Source organism: Achroia grisella, unplaced genomic scaffold (assembly GCF_030625045.1).
Source record: "Achroia grisella isolate CSIRO2021 unplaced genomic scaffold, CSIRO_AGI_Agris_v1 utg4223, whole genome shotgun sequence".
Lineage (NCBI taxonomy): Eukaryota > Metazoa > Arthropoda > Insecta > Lepidoptera > Pyralidae > Achroia > Achroia grisella.
In genome coordinates this window covers 412,852-430,715 of record NW_026712852.1, presented here as the reverse complement: position 1 = coordinate 430,715, position 17,864 = coordinate 412,852, and the positions used below count along the sequence as shown (strand labels likewise).

The following is a 17,864-nucleotide window of genomic DNA, read 5'->3' as shown; positions in this document are numbered from 1 at the left end:
ATAATGTAAGTAATATATATATATATTTATGTAATTAAATTGATACAACTGATAAATAAACGAAAATATATCTAGAGAAGTCAATATAATATAATATAAGCAACGCATTGCTTGGGATTTTCCTAAGGCGGAATCTACCGTTTTAAAAGTGACATACGTTTACCAGGGATTGATTGTGAAAAGTCATCTACCGTCTACTATACTATACCTCGGTCTCACCTATTTCAGTCACTAAGGTGCTTGGTATAAGCTGTGTTTAAATTGGGGTGTAGACTATGCAGTGAAATTACAGGATAAAGAGGCATGATATTTTAGTCGTCTAGAACAGCACATGAGTGTCGCTGGTGTTGTAAATGTTAACATACTGTCCGTATATGTATATTGACTGATGAGCCGTCACTTTGTTTGCCATTCTAATTACATAAAAAAAGTATTTCGCTGTAGATGTGACCCATTAACGGAGAAGACGCTAGAGCTCACCGCACAAGAGATATTCCCTAACGCTCTTTGCTAAAAGGTCGAATTTGAATGTGAAAACGAAGCGTTATTGCTTTGATATTATACAAAGATTGATAACCAAACAGTTTAATTGAGTACCTGTTCGTCCCCTTAAAACCAGGTCTCTATAAAAATGTCTTCGTTAAAAAAGTTGATAAATAAAGGAATAAAGAGCATATGTAAAATCTATTCGAATCTATCAAGATCTGTAAGTTAGTTAAGGTCAAATAAATAACAAACAAAATTACATATATATTATAATTTATTATTAAAGTAGATTTTATTTATTAGTCTATATTATTTACACCAACGGACGGATCCATTACGATTTTGAAATGCTATTGACATAGGTCTTCTCAGGAACACCCAAAAACAATAATTACGTACCGGTTTATCGACTAATTCCGTACTTGTACCTATAAATTAGGTATTAGAATAAAGAATGATGATATGTTATGAATAGCGCCGTATAGAATGCGGTTGAAACGGGTTAATATTTTAATGACCTTCGTCGATGGTCATCACAGAAGTGTCAGGTTCATAGTCCCAGTCGAGGGCACGTGTCCGTATGATTTCCTTGTATACGAAGGCAGACTTTCGAGGGGTGCGTGTCCGCTCAGGACTACGGTAGTCTACCTCATACAGTCCAAATCGTTCGCTGAAAGAATTACAATTTGTTGTAGAAAATCATTTATTACACTTTTACGTTATATATGAATAGCCATAAATTTTGTACAGTTTAGTTTTAATCAACTTTTGCAATGTGTAACTCGACTGTGACAACTGCTTTTTAATTCTGTCTGGAAGTAACATCCTATAATATGAATTAAATCTGAATAAAATCGGTCCTAATCTACATTGACAGAATATTGACACTTCGGTAATATGCACATTACTGTTCGGTTTAGAGTTTTTATTTATTGTATAATGCAACAAGCGATGATGCGATTGTCCACAACTGTCTATATCACACACCGGTTCGGGGCAGTTATTTTGTTTATGCTGTGACGTCAGACACTTATAACACAGACCATGACGTTTCACAAAGGTCCACCGATCTTTACGTAGTGATTTTTTAAACTTTTTACAGTCGGGTAACGCATGTTTAGATATCCGACAAAACCGACATACTGTTTCTTTACTACGTATCACTGAGTTCATTATTAAATAGAATAACTATGCTTCGAATAACTTTGTACACTGACGAATGTTTTTGTTATTTTCACAGCTTCTTCACTTAAAAACTCGGATAAAATCACAAGTTTAGGCTTGCTTCTTTGGTTAAATAAAGGATAACTGTAATCAGTCCATTTCGATACCAATACGGTCGGTAACTTAGAGAGAATAATAGACACAATATTCATTCCTTGTATCACAGCCGATGTACGGCTCAGTTCACAGCCGATGGCGGCCACGTAGTTTTTCACTTTAATGGAGAATGGTATTATATCTCTCTGGTAATCCGGTGGTATCTGGCGAAGTTTCTGTATGTCCTGTAGGATCCTTGAAATAATCACATCAGGGTTTCCAAATTGTAGTTCCAATGTGGACATCACGGCTTCTGGGGATGTAGCACCAATAAGTAAGGCTGTAACTGCCTCTTTAGCCGCTCCATGGAGACTCTTCCTCAAGCGCCATAGGTTCTCCCGTTCACTAAAGTTACAGACTTGTGATGATTCTTCATAAGCTACTTTGAACTGAAGCCATTCCAGAGGATCTCCTGAGTATGCAGGCAGATCTCTCGGTGTACACAAACGATTGATCAGCTTGTCATTATATCCACGAGCACTGGCAGCGGCTAGGTCCTTCAGTGCACTCGACAGTGCGTTTTCATCAGTACCGCCAGGGATTACAGCTTGTGGCGGTGACGTGGGTGCTGTTTCGAGTGTACGAGTATGTTTAGCCACTATGGATGGTTGCAGGCCGGCGTCATGCGTACTCTTGTCGTACAGTTTTCTGGTCGTTCCGGCTGCAGCAATCGTTCATGGCTGAAAACGAACTTGTTTGCTATTTTCTAACCACTTTCGACTAAATCGTTATTTTGCTCAATCATTGTGATTACCATTTGTGCAATGTCTGCTGCTAACTTTTGATTATATATGAATAGCCATAAATTTTGTATGACGTTTGACAGTTTTAATCATTTACTTTTGTACAATGTGTAACTCGACTGTGACAACTGCTTTTTAATTCTGTCTGGAAGTAACATCCTATAATATGAATTAAATCTGAATAAAATCGGTCCTAATCTACATTGACAGAATAATGATGTTAATCGAATATATGTATTTCTGTCAATCAGATGACAAGCAAGCAACCAAAAGAAAAATACTACAATCTCCAGTTACTCAAGGATTTTAGATTTATTAAGGCCCAGAATCAGATTTGATTTTCTTAATGTAAAAGATCCTATAGAGTAAAATATCCTTATACAATTATTTCAGTTGCAGAATAGCATTAATTACTATATTATAACAATGATTTTTCTAAAAGTATTGCCTAATTAAATAAGTTCTAAAAACAAAATCACAATAAAATAAGCATTATTACGTCATCATTATAATGATAACGATGGGAGTTATCAAGATAATTCCTACAATACTCTGTATCTATCAAAGCAAAGCTTCGATTATAAGGAACTGTTAATCATTAATGTTTATGGAAAAGCTTAGTTTTCGATTCTTACGTATATCCTTCCATCCATTCGAAGTTGTCCATAAGACTCCACGCTGCATACGCTTGAACGTTAGATCCGGTCTTTATGGCATCGAGTAGTGCGTTCAAATACTGCCTATAGTAATTGATGCGATCATCATCGACCAAGCCGCCAAAAGTTGAGAACCCATTCTCAGTTATATACACAGGAGGATTATTATAGACTTCCTTAATTTGTCTTAAAAGTTTAACGAAACCCCAAGGTGCAACCTGTGTAGATAAAAAATCTTGTATGAGATTTTTGAACGTAATTGTGAAGAAATTATATCTCCATATAAAGACTTTATGTTATATTGCAAATGGATCGAATTACAATTTCTTGCACTCAATATAATAAGTACTGAACAATGTTATATATTATTATGTATAAAAAATATTTATGTAAGTATAAGATAATTATTATTATACATATTTAATAATTATGTATTATTGTAATGATGTGCAACCATTTCAATCAAGTGAAGGCAGATTTTCTTGTCAGTTCTTGTCGGCACGAACTACATTCGCATCAAATGCTATATTTGACTTATGTAAGTGTCTATTAGAGACAATTCAGATTGACTATAAATATGTTTTTATTTTACTATTGTTTGTTTACTTTGCTACTGTTATTATACGAATTCCGTGCGCTTTAGAGTAATCGAATACCTAAATAAGATACATTAATGTACAGAATAGTATTTTACCAATTTATCTATGTCTAAAATATTAAACGGGAATTCATTAACCAGTTTGATTTTGCATTGATATGCACAAAGTGCGTCTAATGTAATAAATGAATATTCTTTTATTTCGCTCACATATTCTACATCCTATATCTAAGCGATGAAGGAAACACCGTTATCAAACTAATAAGACGACGGTAGGCTCCTCCGCTGCCATTTTGGATTCAGACATACCTACTAAGTAAAATGTAGGCATGTCATGTGTTGCGTTCATCACAACATGGACAAAGGCCTACACTACCTAAAGGACTACAGTCGTAACGGCTTGTTTTAATGCATTTTAACAAATTATTTACGTTTAAAATATTAAACAAATTACCTTTAGCCAGTTCGATGCTGCACCTTCCCAGTAGCTTGGTTGGTACGTCACTGCATCTATATCATCATTTAATGATGGAGATTCATTTATTTCGCTCACAGATTCATTCCTATATACTAAATTTGACGTGTAATGGTTTAATCCGAAGAAATCTGAGCTTCCCCGTACGTAGTTTACTTCTTCAGGGGTAAACTCAGGTAACCTGGATCTGGAGAATCCTTGGGCTGCACTTTTAGTGGCTACTCTTTCTTTCATTATTACAGGAAAGTCGCCATTTTCAGAGAATATAGGATGAGCATATTGTCCCCACTACGGATAAAATAAGAAAAACATCTTTTATAAAAAATAAAAAAAATGAATGGTAATAACTGTTACTATATAAACATTTAACATAATTTGTTCTTCTTTGAACAAGAAGACAACAATGAGTACATATTTATTTATTAAAACTTTAATACACAATAACACAAATAAAGATTTTCTTTCGGACTGTTGTAATGTTAACTATGCTGTTAGCCGCTACGCCGAAAGATACAAATGAAGGTGCGTATGGCAAACTTAACAGTTTGAATTAACATAGTCAAATATAATATACAATGAATATTTTTTAAAAATAGCAATTGCGATACTTATAATTATAGCTATAATATTTGTTTTATTTTAATAATTTAGTATATTTTTACAAATGAAGTCGCCTCCGCTATCGCTTCATCTATTCGCTTAGATGTTTAAACTACACAGCGGATTTTAAAGCAGTGTTTAGTAATAGATAGAATGATTACAAAGGAAGGCTTATATGTGTAGACAGGCATGTACGTGCGAAACTGAGCCGGTAGCTAGTTTATTGTAAAAGTGTCACAATAATTCACGCTAATTCTGCTACCTGTAACATAATCGTACAATTAATAATTATATCAGTTATTTTATCCTTACCTATATTCTTTTAACCCTCAGCATACAAAATTACATGCACAAAAGTATACACTTACTTACATGAAATTGATTAGCATCTTCTGCAGCTTCAGCATGTTTCTCTGATTCAGGTTCATACCAGTGCGCGCTTAAAGTAATTCCAATAATGCCTCCATTTGATAATTGCCTGAATTCTTCATCATATATGTGATAAGCTTTAGCATGGGCTAGAAGCAAATTCTTAGCACACAAGTATTCGCCAATTCCTTTTATATTCAATCTTGGGGCTTTTGTATCGGAACCATATCCTTGATAACAAATTTCTCGTGGTTCATTAATAGTGATCCAATATTTGACTCTGTCTCCAAAGAGGGTAAACGCAGTGCGTGCATAATCACCAAACCAGTCTCCTATATGTGGGTTAGCCCATCCACCCAATTCTTGGAGTTTTTGTGGCAAATCCCAATGATACAATGTTACCATGGGTTCAATATTGTATTTGAGCATCTCATTAATTAATTTGTTATAGTATGCAACTCCAGCCTCATTTATTTCATTAGGGAAACTAGTAGGTAATATACGAGACCAAGATAAAGAAAACCTGTAAAAGTCCAGTCCTAGTTCTCTCATCATTTCCACATCTCTTTCTATCTGATGATAAGAATCGTCAGCGATATCCCCAGAAGAGCAATCCTTAATCGCACAAGGGTTCGTATGAGTGAGATGGTCCCAAATATTTTCGGATTTTCCTAAAATAAAATGGAAGACACCAATAAAATACAAATATGTAGTACCATTGCTAATCTTTAGGCAGAATAGATCTGCACTAATGAATAGGAAATATTTGTATTTTGTAATGAATATATGTACCCAAAAAGTACTGGACCAATACAATATTTTTTTTACTAATAGAATTCTACATTGTCTTTGAATACAGTACAGTAACAGGCTATATAGCTCACTAGAAAAACAAAATAAGATCTCTGCTAAGACAATAAGGTAAACCAAAGTTTTTTTTATTATATTGCCGCTCATGGGAAGCGCTAGTAATACATACTGTTGGAAACTATTTTATATACCTTTTTTATTGTCTATATTTTTATAAATATTATATTGTTTTTATATGACATAAGTCATTTTAATACACAATATTCTACAACTATACCGGTGGCGTTTTCTTTATCGTTTCTTTTCGTCTTGGTCTCCATATTTCACACATACATTAAGTAATAGATTATTAATAATTGATTGCATTAGGCACATACCATCTTCGTCCCAGGCTCCTTCTACTTGATATGAAGCTGTGGCTGTGCCGAATAAGAAACCATCCGGAAATTGTCTACTTTTGCGCACCCCAGGAGTTCCATTACACTCGGAGATTGTAGCTTGTTTTATAAGCAATATTAAAAATCTTAAATAAAACGTAAATGTAAAAGAAAAGAAATACAAAGAATTTAAATGAGCAGCTAAAGCGTTAAGTTTTGAATACAAATTGCAATTATCTTCACATTATGTATAAAAGAAGATACACTATATTATACTCACAGTAAATACATTGTCCGCCACATTTTGCTACAATAATGTTATGAGAATTATGTTACTGCCTTTTTATCTGTTCTAGACATATGTATATTATAGGTATAATAGTGTGATCGAATGGTTATCGATACAACCAGAGAAATATAAATACTACTCGTACGTAATCTAATCTGATGTCGGATGACAGTTGTAACAGCAATGATACATAACAATGTTTTGATATTTTTTATGACTTGTTACTGATATTAACACAAGCAATCGAACTAATTAAATTTGAATCTTCTCTAAATCTAAATTATAAAAAAACTAAATCTACAAACATTACAAAGTTAAATTGTTAGAAATTAAAATTCTATTCTAGTATGTCCGTTACCTTTTCACAAAAGAATGGCTAATGGTAATTTCTGTATTAATGACATTACATTAAAATACGTTTTAACGTTTAAATATTGGTACTAAATGTATTACATAAATATATTTACAAATTATGATAATTTAAGTTGGTTTTAAATCTCTATGGAGGGGTGGAGGGGGGTTAAGCGTAGCCAATCAAATTAAATAAGAAGTATATGCCGCACTTACGTTAAATTAGATTATAAAGAGATAGAGATAAAGAGAAAGATAGATTATAAAGAGGTATAGTTTGTGAAGTTGTAGGGGCGTATCTCTAGATCTACAGTATCGATTTTCATCTAGTGTTGGATAGCCCATTTATTGAGGAAAGCTATATAACATCACGCTACGACTAATAAGAGCGGAGCTGCAATGAATAATGCACAAAAACGGGGCAAAATGTGACGCAGACGAATTTTTGATTTATTATATTAATAGCTTACACGAGTCAGCTATTAATATTATAAATCAGAAATTTATGTTATCTTCTCGAGATGAAATGCTGTACGGATCTAAATAAAATTTGATGTAAATATATGTATGTAGACTGTAGCAAGTTAGAATAAAGAGTGTTTTAATTTGTACCAAGATTAATAAATAATCATGCACCACAAGCTTGTGATTTTTATAGAATGTAAACTAAATTGAGTAGCGAACATTTATTCTACAAATAAAACATTTTGTGTCTATGTTAATGATAGGTGTGTGTTACTTTATATCTTCTATGTAGATATCAGTGTTCCCGATAAATGTTATATCTAAACATATTATTACACAAAGTCCCCCAAAGTCGTCTATATAGGCTCGCAATAATCTAAAAATAGGTTTTTATATCGGATTTTCATGTAGTTTACATCCTTTAACGGAGTGATTTCTGAGGAAATTAAAGATTTGTATAAATTTATTGAAATATCCGTACGAGGCCGAGGCTTTTTTCCATCGCATTTTTATTTATATAACAGAATTTAATAATATATTATTCATAATATATATAAGTGCCAACTTGAAGCCGTCCGTACCTATTGAACTGAGCAATATACTTGAAGTTATCGCTAAATCAGTTATACGACCGTCATGCATTGCGTTTGTGAGTCGGAGTTGCCAATAGAAAATATTTTTTTCTCATCAAACATCGAACATACACATATACCAACTCAATAAATAATTTTATTTCTCGATACTCTTGGTGTCGCATCACTAGCTTAGATCAGCTCCCTGCTGTTAATCATACTTTACAAGTTTCTACAAAAAAAACAAAGTAACCAATATGCTATAATACGACTTTCGAATTAAATGTCAATCACTGTTTAATTATTAAATGCAATGAAGTCATACTACCACCTCATAAGTTTATTCATTTTGTTTACATTTATAGATATGCTAATCATTTATATTATACACGTGTTCTGATTATTATTAATTAAAGTGCATGTTACGGTCATATACTTGACTGATTGAATACTGAATTCATTTTTATTCAGAATATAATCGGTTCATAAGTTCGTTTGTTAATAAAATTTTTAGTTTTGGTGTGTTCATTTATTGCTCCATATTTCATTATACGAAGTACAGTAACTGTTAGGTTGTGCTGTAATAGAACTATAATTAGGACATGTGTATGGAGATGAATAAATAATAAGTATTTAAGTAAAATTCTCAATATTTGATTCAGAGCTTAGTTACTAATCTAGACTAGTTTTTGTCCAAAAATTCTATTGATCACAAGGTATATTACCCATTACAGAAATTGTTGTATGACGCTACATGTAGGGTTGTCATCTTTCTAACGTTATCATCATTACATAGTATTTTATAAAACGAAGTCGCTGTCGCCGTCTGTCCCTATTTTGAAGCGGTCTTTTTTAATAGATAGAGTGATTAAAGACGAAGGTTTATATATATTATACATGTACACCCGTGCGAAACCGAGGTGAATAGCTAGTAATATATATATTTGAAATATTTTACACTACAATACGTTCATTTAAAATGTGGCAAGATATTTAAGTTACGATTGAAATATTATTACGTAAATGACATAGGCTTTATTAACTCTTCTCGTTTTTCGAATTTAATATCAATGTAGTCAGGCACTCGTGACTTGCAATCATAAAATTTGTTACTTAAGCCATGCATAAAAATATAAGTAAGTTTTTATGAATATATTGATGTCGGTGTATTGCAATTTTCTAATATAAATCGATATTATGAGTCGTAAAAGATACACGTATAACCTACTTTGGAGACTACTGTTAATAAAAAAAATACACAAATTACAACTGCCAACCCTGGCCAGAGAAGGCGCCGGATGAGAATGCTGTAAGCCGCATGTCACTTGCTACATGCCGATGGACCGATATTCCCTGCACGAGAGATAAAAAACGTCCCCGAGTAGTGATTCTAACCTGTTCATGTGTCGTGGGCGATAGATGCAAGGGTATAAAACAATTTAAAGCATATTTAATCAAAATTATAAATTTATTTTTAAAATTTATTAACATTTTCTCTTTTTCTTTAGATAAGTTAAATAATAAATAAATAATTTTAACAAGATCTAATATTTTTTTAATAAATCAGTTTTGCCTGTTATAACAGTTAGCACTGACGAAACTGAAATATATAATAATTTAACACTCTTTGTTGATTATATGATATTAGAATGATGAGAAAACTTAGCACGGAGCAGAACTGTATACAATGCTATAATAGGTAGTTTAGGTAAAAGTAATAAAAATAAGAATCAGTGATCAACATAACTTATATACGTACAGGTGTAGTGGGTTGGTCACAAAGAGAATAATGTTTCTGGATTGTCGTCTTCATATGAGTATGTAATATTCTCTTATCTATGGTATAAGGAAACAAATGTGTTTCAAGGAGTCTATAGTCGTTTAGGCAGATCTATTGTTATTAGTACAGATAAAAAATAAAAGTAGAACATTATTTTCGTTTAATATCATTAATGTCCTTCGTCTATAGTCATAACATTTGTGACGGGTTCATAGCTGAAGTCAAGAGTACGTGTTCGTACTATCTCTTTGTACACGAAGGCGGATTTGCGTGGGGTGCGCGTGCGTTCCGGACTATCGTAGTCCACCTCGTACAGGCCGAATCGCTCGCTGTAATGCAAACTCACAATTAGTCCTTACTGTAGATGTGTTTCGTCATTTACGTCTTATATTGTACAATACGCTTATGTAGTGCACTATTGTGGTGCATTTAGACGCAAGTAATTAGTCCTACAGGCTGTATATTCTGTTCTGTATCCGATCCATCAGGATCTTTGAGGTGAAGTTTAAGTCACAATTTTATAAAAAGGCAGCTAAATTGATGACTTTGTCCTTGGTTGAAATATGTACAATTATATTTTTAATATTATTTAATAGTACAGCAAATTTAATATTAATAATAATAATAATAATCTCAGGACAATTCACACAGCGCCATCTAGACCCAAGTTAAGCTAGCTAAAGCTTGTGTTATGGGTCCTAGACAACTGATACAAATACATCGATAATTTTTTTTTCTAAATACATACATATTATACATAGAAAATACCCAGACCGATACAAACAATCATACTCATGAATACAAATGTTTGTGCCGTGCGAGGAATCGAACCCGCGACCATCGGACGTAAAGCGGTGTGCTAGACCGCTAGACCACCGAGGTCGTTTAATATTATATGTCTAGAACACATCTATTGATGACACGTAAATAAATAATTGTTTCAGAAGTAGAATATGGAAAGATCAATTAACAAACAGTGAGAAGAAGTCGTTGATCAACATCCAGTAATTTCATTTTTATAATATGATACATAGCTCCTATTTTTAATTTTTAAATATGTTCGTATTTCCAATTCTTTGTTTATATCTCAATTGCTGGTAATCGATGAAATTGAAATTGATATCCAACCAATCCATTAGACAATCCTACTAATTACTATTATAAGTATAATGACGACGAAGGTTGTCACGCATTTATAAAATGCTACATGAATTGAAAAGATGTAGTATTTAATTTGAAAGCACACCTATATCCTTGCATCCATTCGAAATTATCCAAAAGGCTCCAAGCAGTGTAAACCTGAACATTGCAACCCTCATCTATGGCATCTAATACAGCATCCAAGTATTGTCTATAGTACGATATGCGCTTGTCGTCATCCAAACCAACATAAGTTGAGAATCCGTTTTCAGTGATATATACAGGAGGATTGTTGTAATCTTCTTTTATTTGTTTTAAGAGTTCGTAGAGACCCCATGGTACAACCTATAATCAAAGATACGAGTACGTAGGTTAGCACTGTCCACTGTAATAAAATTCATAAAAAAAAAATGTGGCATTATACTTTCCTATAATATATTTTATTTCTTATAAACAAAAAAAAGTGTTCATGTATATAAGCATCCGCATATAGTTTGATAATCCTAATTTACTACGTAAGTATGTGTAGAATTGTAAATTCATATAGCTGCTAGGGATATTCTAACAGCATTTATGACTGACCTTCAACCAACTAGACGCAGAATCTTCCCATTCATCCAGAATGAATCCGCCTGTTCCCAGATCGTCGTAAAAAGATGGAGACTCCACAGATTCAACTGATGCATTTCGATAAACGTAACTAGATGTATAATGATTCAACCCGAAGAAATCGGATGACCCGTGTACATATTTTATTTCTTCTGGGCTGAATTCAGGCAACCGGGATCTACGGAAACCCTGTTCTGCACTTTTCGCTGCTATTCTCTTCTTCATGACTGGAGGGAAATCGCCAGTTTCTGAATATATTGGATAAGCATATATACCCCACTGTAAAAGATGCAAATAAATATTATAGTGCGAACTTTTATTTGTTTATGTTATTTGACAGTATATTTTACGTTACCTCAAACAAACTGGAGTCTTTGGCAGCAATAATGTCCTCTTCGCTATCAGATGCTGGTGCCGAGTAACCAGCGCTTATTGTCAATCCGATTATACCATTTTGTATGGCCCTGAATTCTTGATCATATATATGGTAAGCTCTTGCATGTGCTACCAATAAATTCTTCGCACACATATATTCAGCTATTCCTTGGATGTTCAGTCTAGGTGCCATCGTATCTGAACCATAACCTTGATAGCAAATTTCACGTGGTTCATTCATAGTTATCCAATATTTAACTCTGTCTCCAAAGAGGTTAAATGCAGTACGAGCGTAGTCGCCAAACCAATCCACTATATGAGGGTTTGTCCATCCTCCTAGTTCCTGTAGCTTTTGTGGTAAATCCCAATGATACAACGTCACCATGGGCTCAATATTATATTTTAGCATCTCATTAATCAAATTATTGTAATATTCCACGCCTGCTTCGTTTATTTTGTCAGGAAAACTAGAGGAGAGAATTCTAGTCCATGAAAGAGAAAATCTATAAAAGTCAAGTCCCAATTCTCTCATCATTTCTACATCCCTCTTATAGAAATTATAGGAGTTAGCTGCAATATCTCCATTAGAACAATCCTTTATAGCGCATGGTTCCGTATGAGTTAAATGATCCCAAATATTTTCAGTTTTTCCTGAAAATACATAGTAAGATTTCAAAGTAATATTTTAAATCTTTGCTTATATTCTATAGTAGTAATATAAAAAAAAATACCATCAGCATCCCAGGCCCCCTCAACCTGATAAGAAGCCGTAGCTGTTCCAAACAAGAATCCATCGGGAAATCTTCTTACATCTTGGTGAGCATTATTTGTTTTGCATTCATATAATGCAAAGCAAGAGATTAACACGCCACTGTAAATTTTAAGTTATCATTATGTAAATTGTACACGTACACAAAATTAATTACCTTTATTTATATCTATCTATATTTATCATATTTTCTTCACATGCTAATGAAACTAAATATTTTCATTATGTACATATTACTATTGACATTACATTCCAGTTAAGTCAAATTTGCATAAATGTAATTCTAATAGAAGCGCCGAAATGTACACAACGAAATACTTATAAGAAAACGTAACTTACCCTATTATATATTTCTTAAAGTATAACATTATTGTGTGTAATGTTTATAGTGGTGTATATTTGTTTCGGTGTATATACTTATATATAAGCGAGACATTGTAATACAGAGCCGGATTCAGATAATGAAAATGGAGCCACTCTCTAAGCATTTATTTATGCGGAACAGTTCATTCCTCGATCGCGATTTTGTAAAAAAATCTTAAAATAGAGTTACACTCATATTTATATTGATATTCATCATTTCGTTCAAATTTTTTAGTTCTCTCTTCTCTTCTCGCTTTTCCAGTTTATGTCGTAATGTTTTAATTTGACATGTCTAATATTGCCTAAGTCACTACGACATTATATTCTTATACTTATTCGCTATTCCTCCGGTGCGTATTATTTTTCTATATAGGAAACACCCTAAAGAAATCATTACTATAAAAGCACTACCATTTTATTCTTTCATACTTTAACCTCTATACTACGTACTTGATTGTACGTGTGTAGGTGTAAGTAGGTACTCAACACGTCTACCATGCACAATGAATCAATATTGCTTTTTTGAGTCATACTCGCTGTTCACGGTTGAATATAAATTCCTATTTTTTCCATATTACATACTTCGAAATATTTCTAGATTTTAAGAGTAAACGTTTTTCAATACGTCTCTGTATTTATCCCAAGTTCATATCTATAATCTTATTTATCATGATGAATTCTACAAGATGTAGGTATTAATGTCAATGTTTGTATCTTGAGAATGATATCAGTTTGTCTTGTGATATAATATCTATAGTATTTTATCATAACATTATAAATTTATAATGCATAGGCAGCAGTGCGAAGGTCATCGTTTCATCTTTAAGTTTGTTGCTGAAGATATTAAACATCATCCGTCATATTTTTAAACACAAGCTGTATCTGAGAACTGTATTTACTCTAATTTCAAAACTATATTACTGTAATTATGGACCCAAAGATTGGTTCTTATATTTTTTGGGGCTGATACTCCTAAACATAGGTATAACCTATGTTTAGGAGTATCAGCCCCAAAAAATTGTTAATCTATCTAGGAGGATATAAATTTTATTTTAAAATAAACTGTAACTACAGTAACTTTTGGCCCAATAAAAAAATTTTATACTTATGCATTGCATAAGTATAAAAATTGAAATGAAATAATTACGAATCCGAATACGAATGCATTCTTTAGTGCAGGACACCAAAGGAATACTAGGAGACATACATAGCCTTAAATATTGAACGTCGAAAGTGGCACCTCTGACTACTTTAAATATATAAAACTATGATAACTCTCCGTTCTGTAACTACGACACTCAGAGTGCAACGTAACTGAACTATTAACCACTATCTCAGTTGGTGTCCATTCACGCTTGAATATAGGCCTTTCCAATTATCTTCAATTTCTTTTATTCCTATATATTGTTATTTTTTACTACATAATTTTATGGTTTTCGTATCTTCAAGATGATGGAAGCTAGATGCTGTATATTAGACGTTAGTGTAGTATTTTTAATATTTATAAACTAATTGTATTTATAATTAATTTTAATTATTGACAAAAATATTACAACCTGACGTTAAAAGCTTACGAAACGAAATGACTGAAGATGAAATTCTAATTACTATTTAATGTTCAAATCGTACAAATATTTGTTTAAAACAATGGAATACTTAATATGTTTCTGCCAAGCCTTGGCCTCTACCTCGGCCTCGTAACTAAATTTTACAGCCTTGTATATTTTTTATCAATGTAAATTAACATTTACTTAACAAGTGGATTCGTGTTTACATGACATGGAATTATGAAGTATTATTTTCTATGCGAATTATTTTGTAGCTTCGATTATTATATGATGGTGGTAGAGTTTTGTATATTGTAGTAGTCTGGTACTATCTATTTACTAATTAGGTTTGATTTATAGTATACTTACTATTATATGTATATGTAGTAGACATTAATCAACTTGTTTAAGATTGCCTATGATTATATGAAATCTCATACCATAACTATTATTATGACATATTGAAATTTCATGCATCTAATCACTAAACAGTCTAAACAAGTTCCACTGCCAATTCTTGAATAATATTCTTTTAATGATTACTGATTGGTTTTTTTCATAATCGGTTATTTTTCATATCCCTAATTATTTATTAGACAAATAGCCCATAATATCTCGTCGGATTGACGGCCTGTACCTATACATATACAGGATCTCATCTGTATTATAAGAGCTGACATACAAGAAAGAGAATTCCATGATTTGATGACCAACGTAAAGGAATTCGCGACTCCGAGAGCATTTTGTAGAGAGTATTTTGTTAAAATAAATTACCTAATCGACGTAAAAATAGAAGTTTCAATGGCCCTCATTGATGGTCATGACGTTAGTGTCAGGTACATAATCCAGATCAAATGTATGTATGAATACATTCTCCTTGTATATGCGTGGTATGCCCGCTCCGTATCGTAGTCTACTTCGTACCAGCCGAATCTAATGTATGTATGTAATATTTGATATTAGCATTACACATAATATTGAAGAGAAAAAAGCGAGAGAGCCCATATTCGTTCTTGTGATACAATGTATCTTCATATAAAATTTAATTGAGTTAATTTCTACAGTTTAACAAACAAACAGACAGACATACTTTTGAATTTAATATTAATATGGAAGTATAGTTAATATACGATACAAAAATATGTACTTTCAAATTTGACAACCGGCTTCCTGGTACGATACAAATGTAAATTTTAAATTCTTATCCGAAAGAGCAGCCGTGCTGAAAGCAATGCAAAACAGGAAATCAAACAACAAATTGATAAATGACTGCCAATATGTCATGGATAAGAAATCCTTGTAAAATCGAGTAATCATCCAGTGGATAAAAGGGCCCAGTGGATCATATAGTAACGATGCTGCGAACAAACGTACGAAAAGAGGATCTAGTATGGCAAACACCACTACTACAGCCATACTTCTCTCATCCTTCTCGCAATTTCGAACTTGGATTCTTCTGAGATCTACTAATATACAATACCAAAGATGGACACAAAGCGCTGATTGTAAATAATCAAAAATGACTTTTGCGCTTCTGGGACGAGCTTGGCTGTCTACTTTAGTAGTTTCGGCGTTATACGCACCCACACAAATGAGAGGATTAATGCGGAAAATAGCGTTCAACATACAATTCAATACATGAATCTAATTGTTGAAAAAAAAACTAAGTGTAAAAAATCAAAATTAAATATTCCAAATTGAACTTATTATATAAACAACTACTGTGGTACAATAAAAACTGCAATTAAAATAGAGTGATAACTAATTAGTATCTCCTGGGATGTCTTTTTAATTGAAGTATAAAAACGGCCCCATATGTCTATATATTTTTATTCAAAATCTATCTAATTTTTTATTCTAAAACATACATCAATATATTTATAAACTTTCATTTTTATAGTAGGTTAGGTAAATCTCAGAACGAAAAGCGTAAGTGTAATCTACGTGTATTCAAGCGTCCCTTCAAAGTTATCCATGATACTCAATGGTGCAACCTATTAAATCTCTTATTAATAGGATTTGAAACAGTATTTAGATAGCATTGATAGTAAGTGATCCGATCGTCGATTGTTAAATAGGTACACCGCAGGTTGCGAACCAATGCCCAATGCAGATTATTTGAGTCAGCAAATTGTAGAAACCCCATGGTGCATACTGAATAAGAGTAAACCTTAAAGTTATATTATTTCTTTGTATTAAAATATGTAGAAATCAAGCAGCACCATTTTTACAACTCTTTTATACGAATGATAGGAATCAACACGGATCTCTTCTAATCTTCAATTAAACTTGGTTCTAAATGATCCTGTGATGTCAAATATTTAGATTTACCTGTAAAATGTAAAAGGTGTTTTTATACTTATTTGATAATGTATTAATATTTTAGGTAATTGAATATTATACAACAATTTATGTAATTGCCATCTATTTATACAGATGTATTGATAAATGTTTGCTGACCGCGTAAAACTAAAAACAATTAAACATAAAACAAATTTCAAAAAGGCATATAAAACTTATAAACAGCTAAAGTGGAGATGGATAGGTCACATGATAAGAGAAAAGGAAGAGAAATGGACAAGAATAATAACAGAATGGTGGAATCCATGAGACTGTAAAAGAAATAGGTTAGCTAGTATTATATGTATACCTTACCTTAAGGACTAACGTATACAGGAAACAATAAACTATAAAATGAAATTCACGTATATTTACCATATTTATATGTTTAATTCTTTAACTTGGTACGAAGTTGTTGTTACACTAAATCCATTTGGAAATTATCGGGAATTCTACCGTTTTAAATTATTTCTTCTATATACCGCTAACACAATTAGGTTAATGTTGTAATTGTAATTTTATTGTCTAAAAATTTTGTTTTACAAAAAAAACCTTAACTCCATAAAATTTCAATATTTTATAAGTTGCATTCGATTATTATTATTGTATTGTTAACACATTTTTCTCTGATCAGATGTTTATACCTATAGTGCATTTGATAATATATACACATATACATACGTAGATAAATATTTTGACACTCGTCTCTTCTATCAAGAGATTGATGTCAATCATTTCTTAGAGGAGACACTACTTAGCACTTCAGTTTATAGCTGTATTTAATAATCTTATATTATATTTTGTATTTACATAAAAAATATCACGAATGC

The 17,864-nt window shown here is 32.3% G+C and overlaps 2 protein-coding genes across 2 annotated transcripts in view; one reads left to right on the top strand and one right to left on the bottom strand.

The window, feature by feature from the left end:
* The window catches only part of LOC131844906 (probable G-protein coupled receptor 179), a 61,715-nt gene that overhangs the window by 32,020 nt on the left and 11,831 nt on the right, over positions 1–17,864 (top strand). The gene's annotated exons all lie outside the window — the stretch shown is intronic.
* On the bottom strand, positions 778–13,152 carry LOC131844896 (lactase/phlorizin hydrolase-like). Its single transcript, XM_059193881.1, has 11 exons — positions 13,124–13,152; positions 12,747–12,886; positions 11,996–12,666; positions 11,614–11,919; positions 11,138–11,376; positions 10,063–10,220; positions 6,435–6,671; positions 5,516–5,918; positions 4,258–4,567; positions 3,185–3,423; positions 778–1,156 (listed from the first exon to the last, which is right to left on the bottom strand). Exons 1-11 carry the CDS (start codon positions 13,150–13,152, stop codon positions 997–999), a joined length of 2,892 nt encoding a protein of 963 aa, XP_059049864.1. The 3' UTR covers positions 778–996.

Excerpts from the sequence above, each read along its gene's own strand:
- LOC131844896 (XM_059193881.1), bottom strand. The coding sequence starts at position 13,152 with ATGTTATACTTTAAGAAATATATAATAGG. Across the intron at positions 5,919-6,434 it reads AGGAGCCTGGGACGAAGATG|GAAAATCCGAAAATATTTGG; the intron begins GTATGTGCCTAA and ends ATTTTATTTTAG. Across the intron at positions 1,157-3,184 it reads GAATGGATGGAAGGATATAC|CGAACGATTTGGACTGTATG; the intron begins GTAAGAATCGAA and ends TAATTCTTTCAG.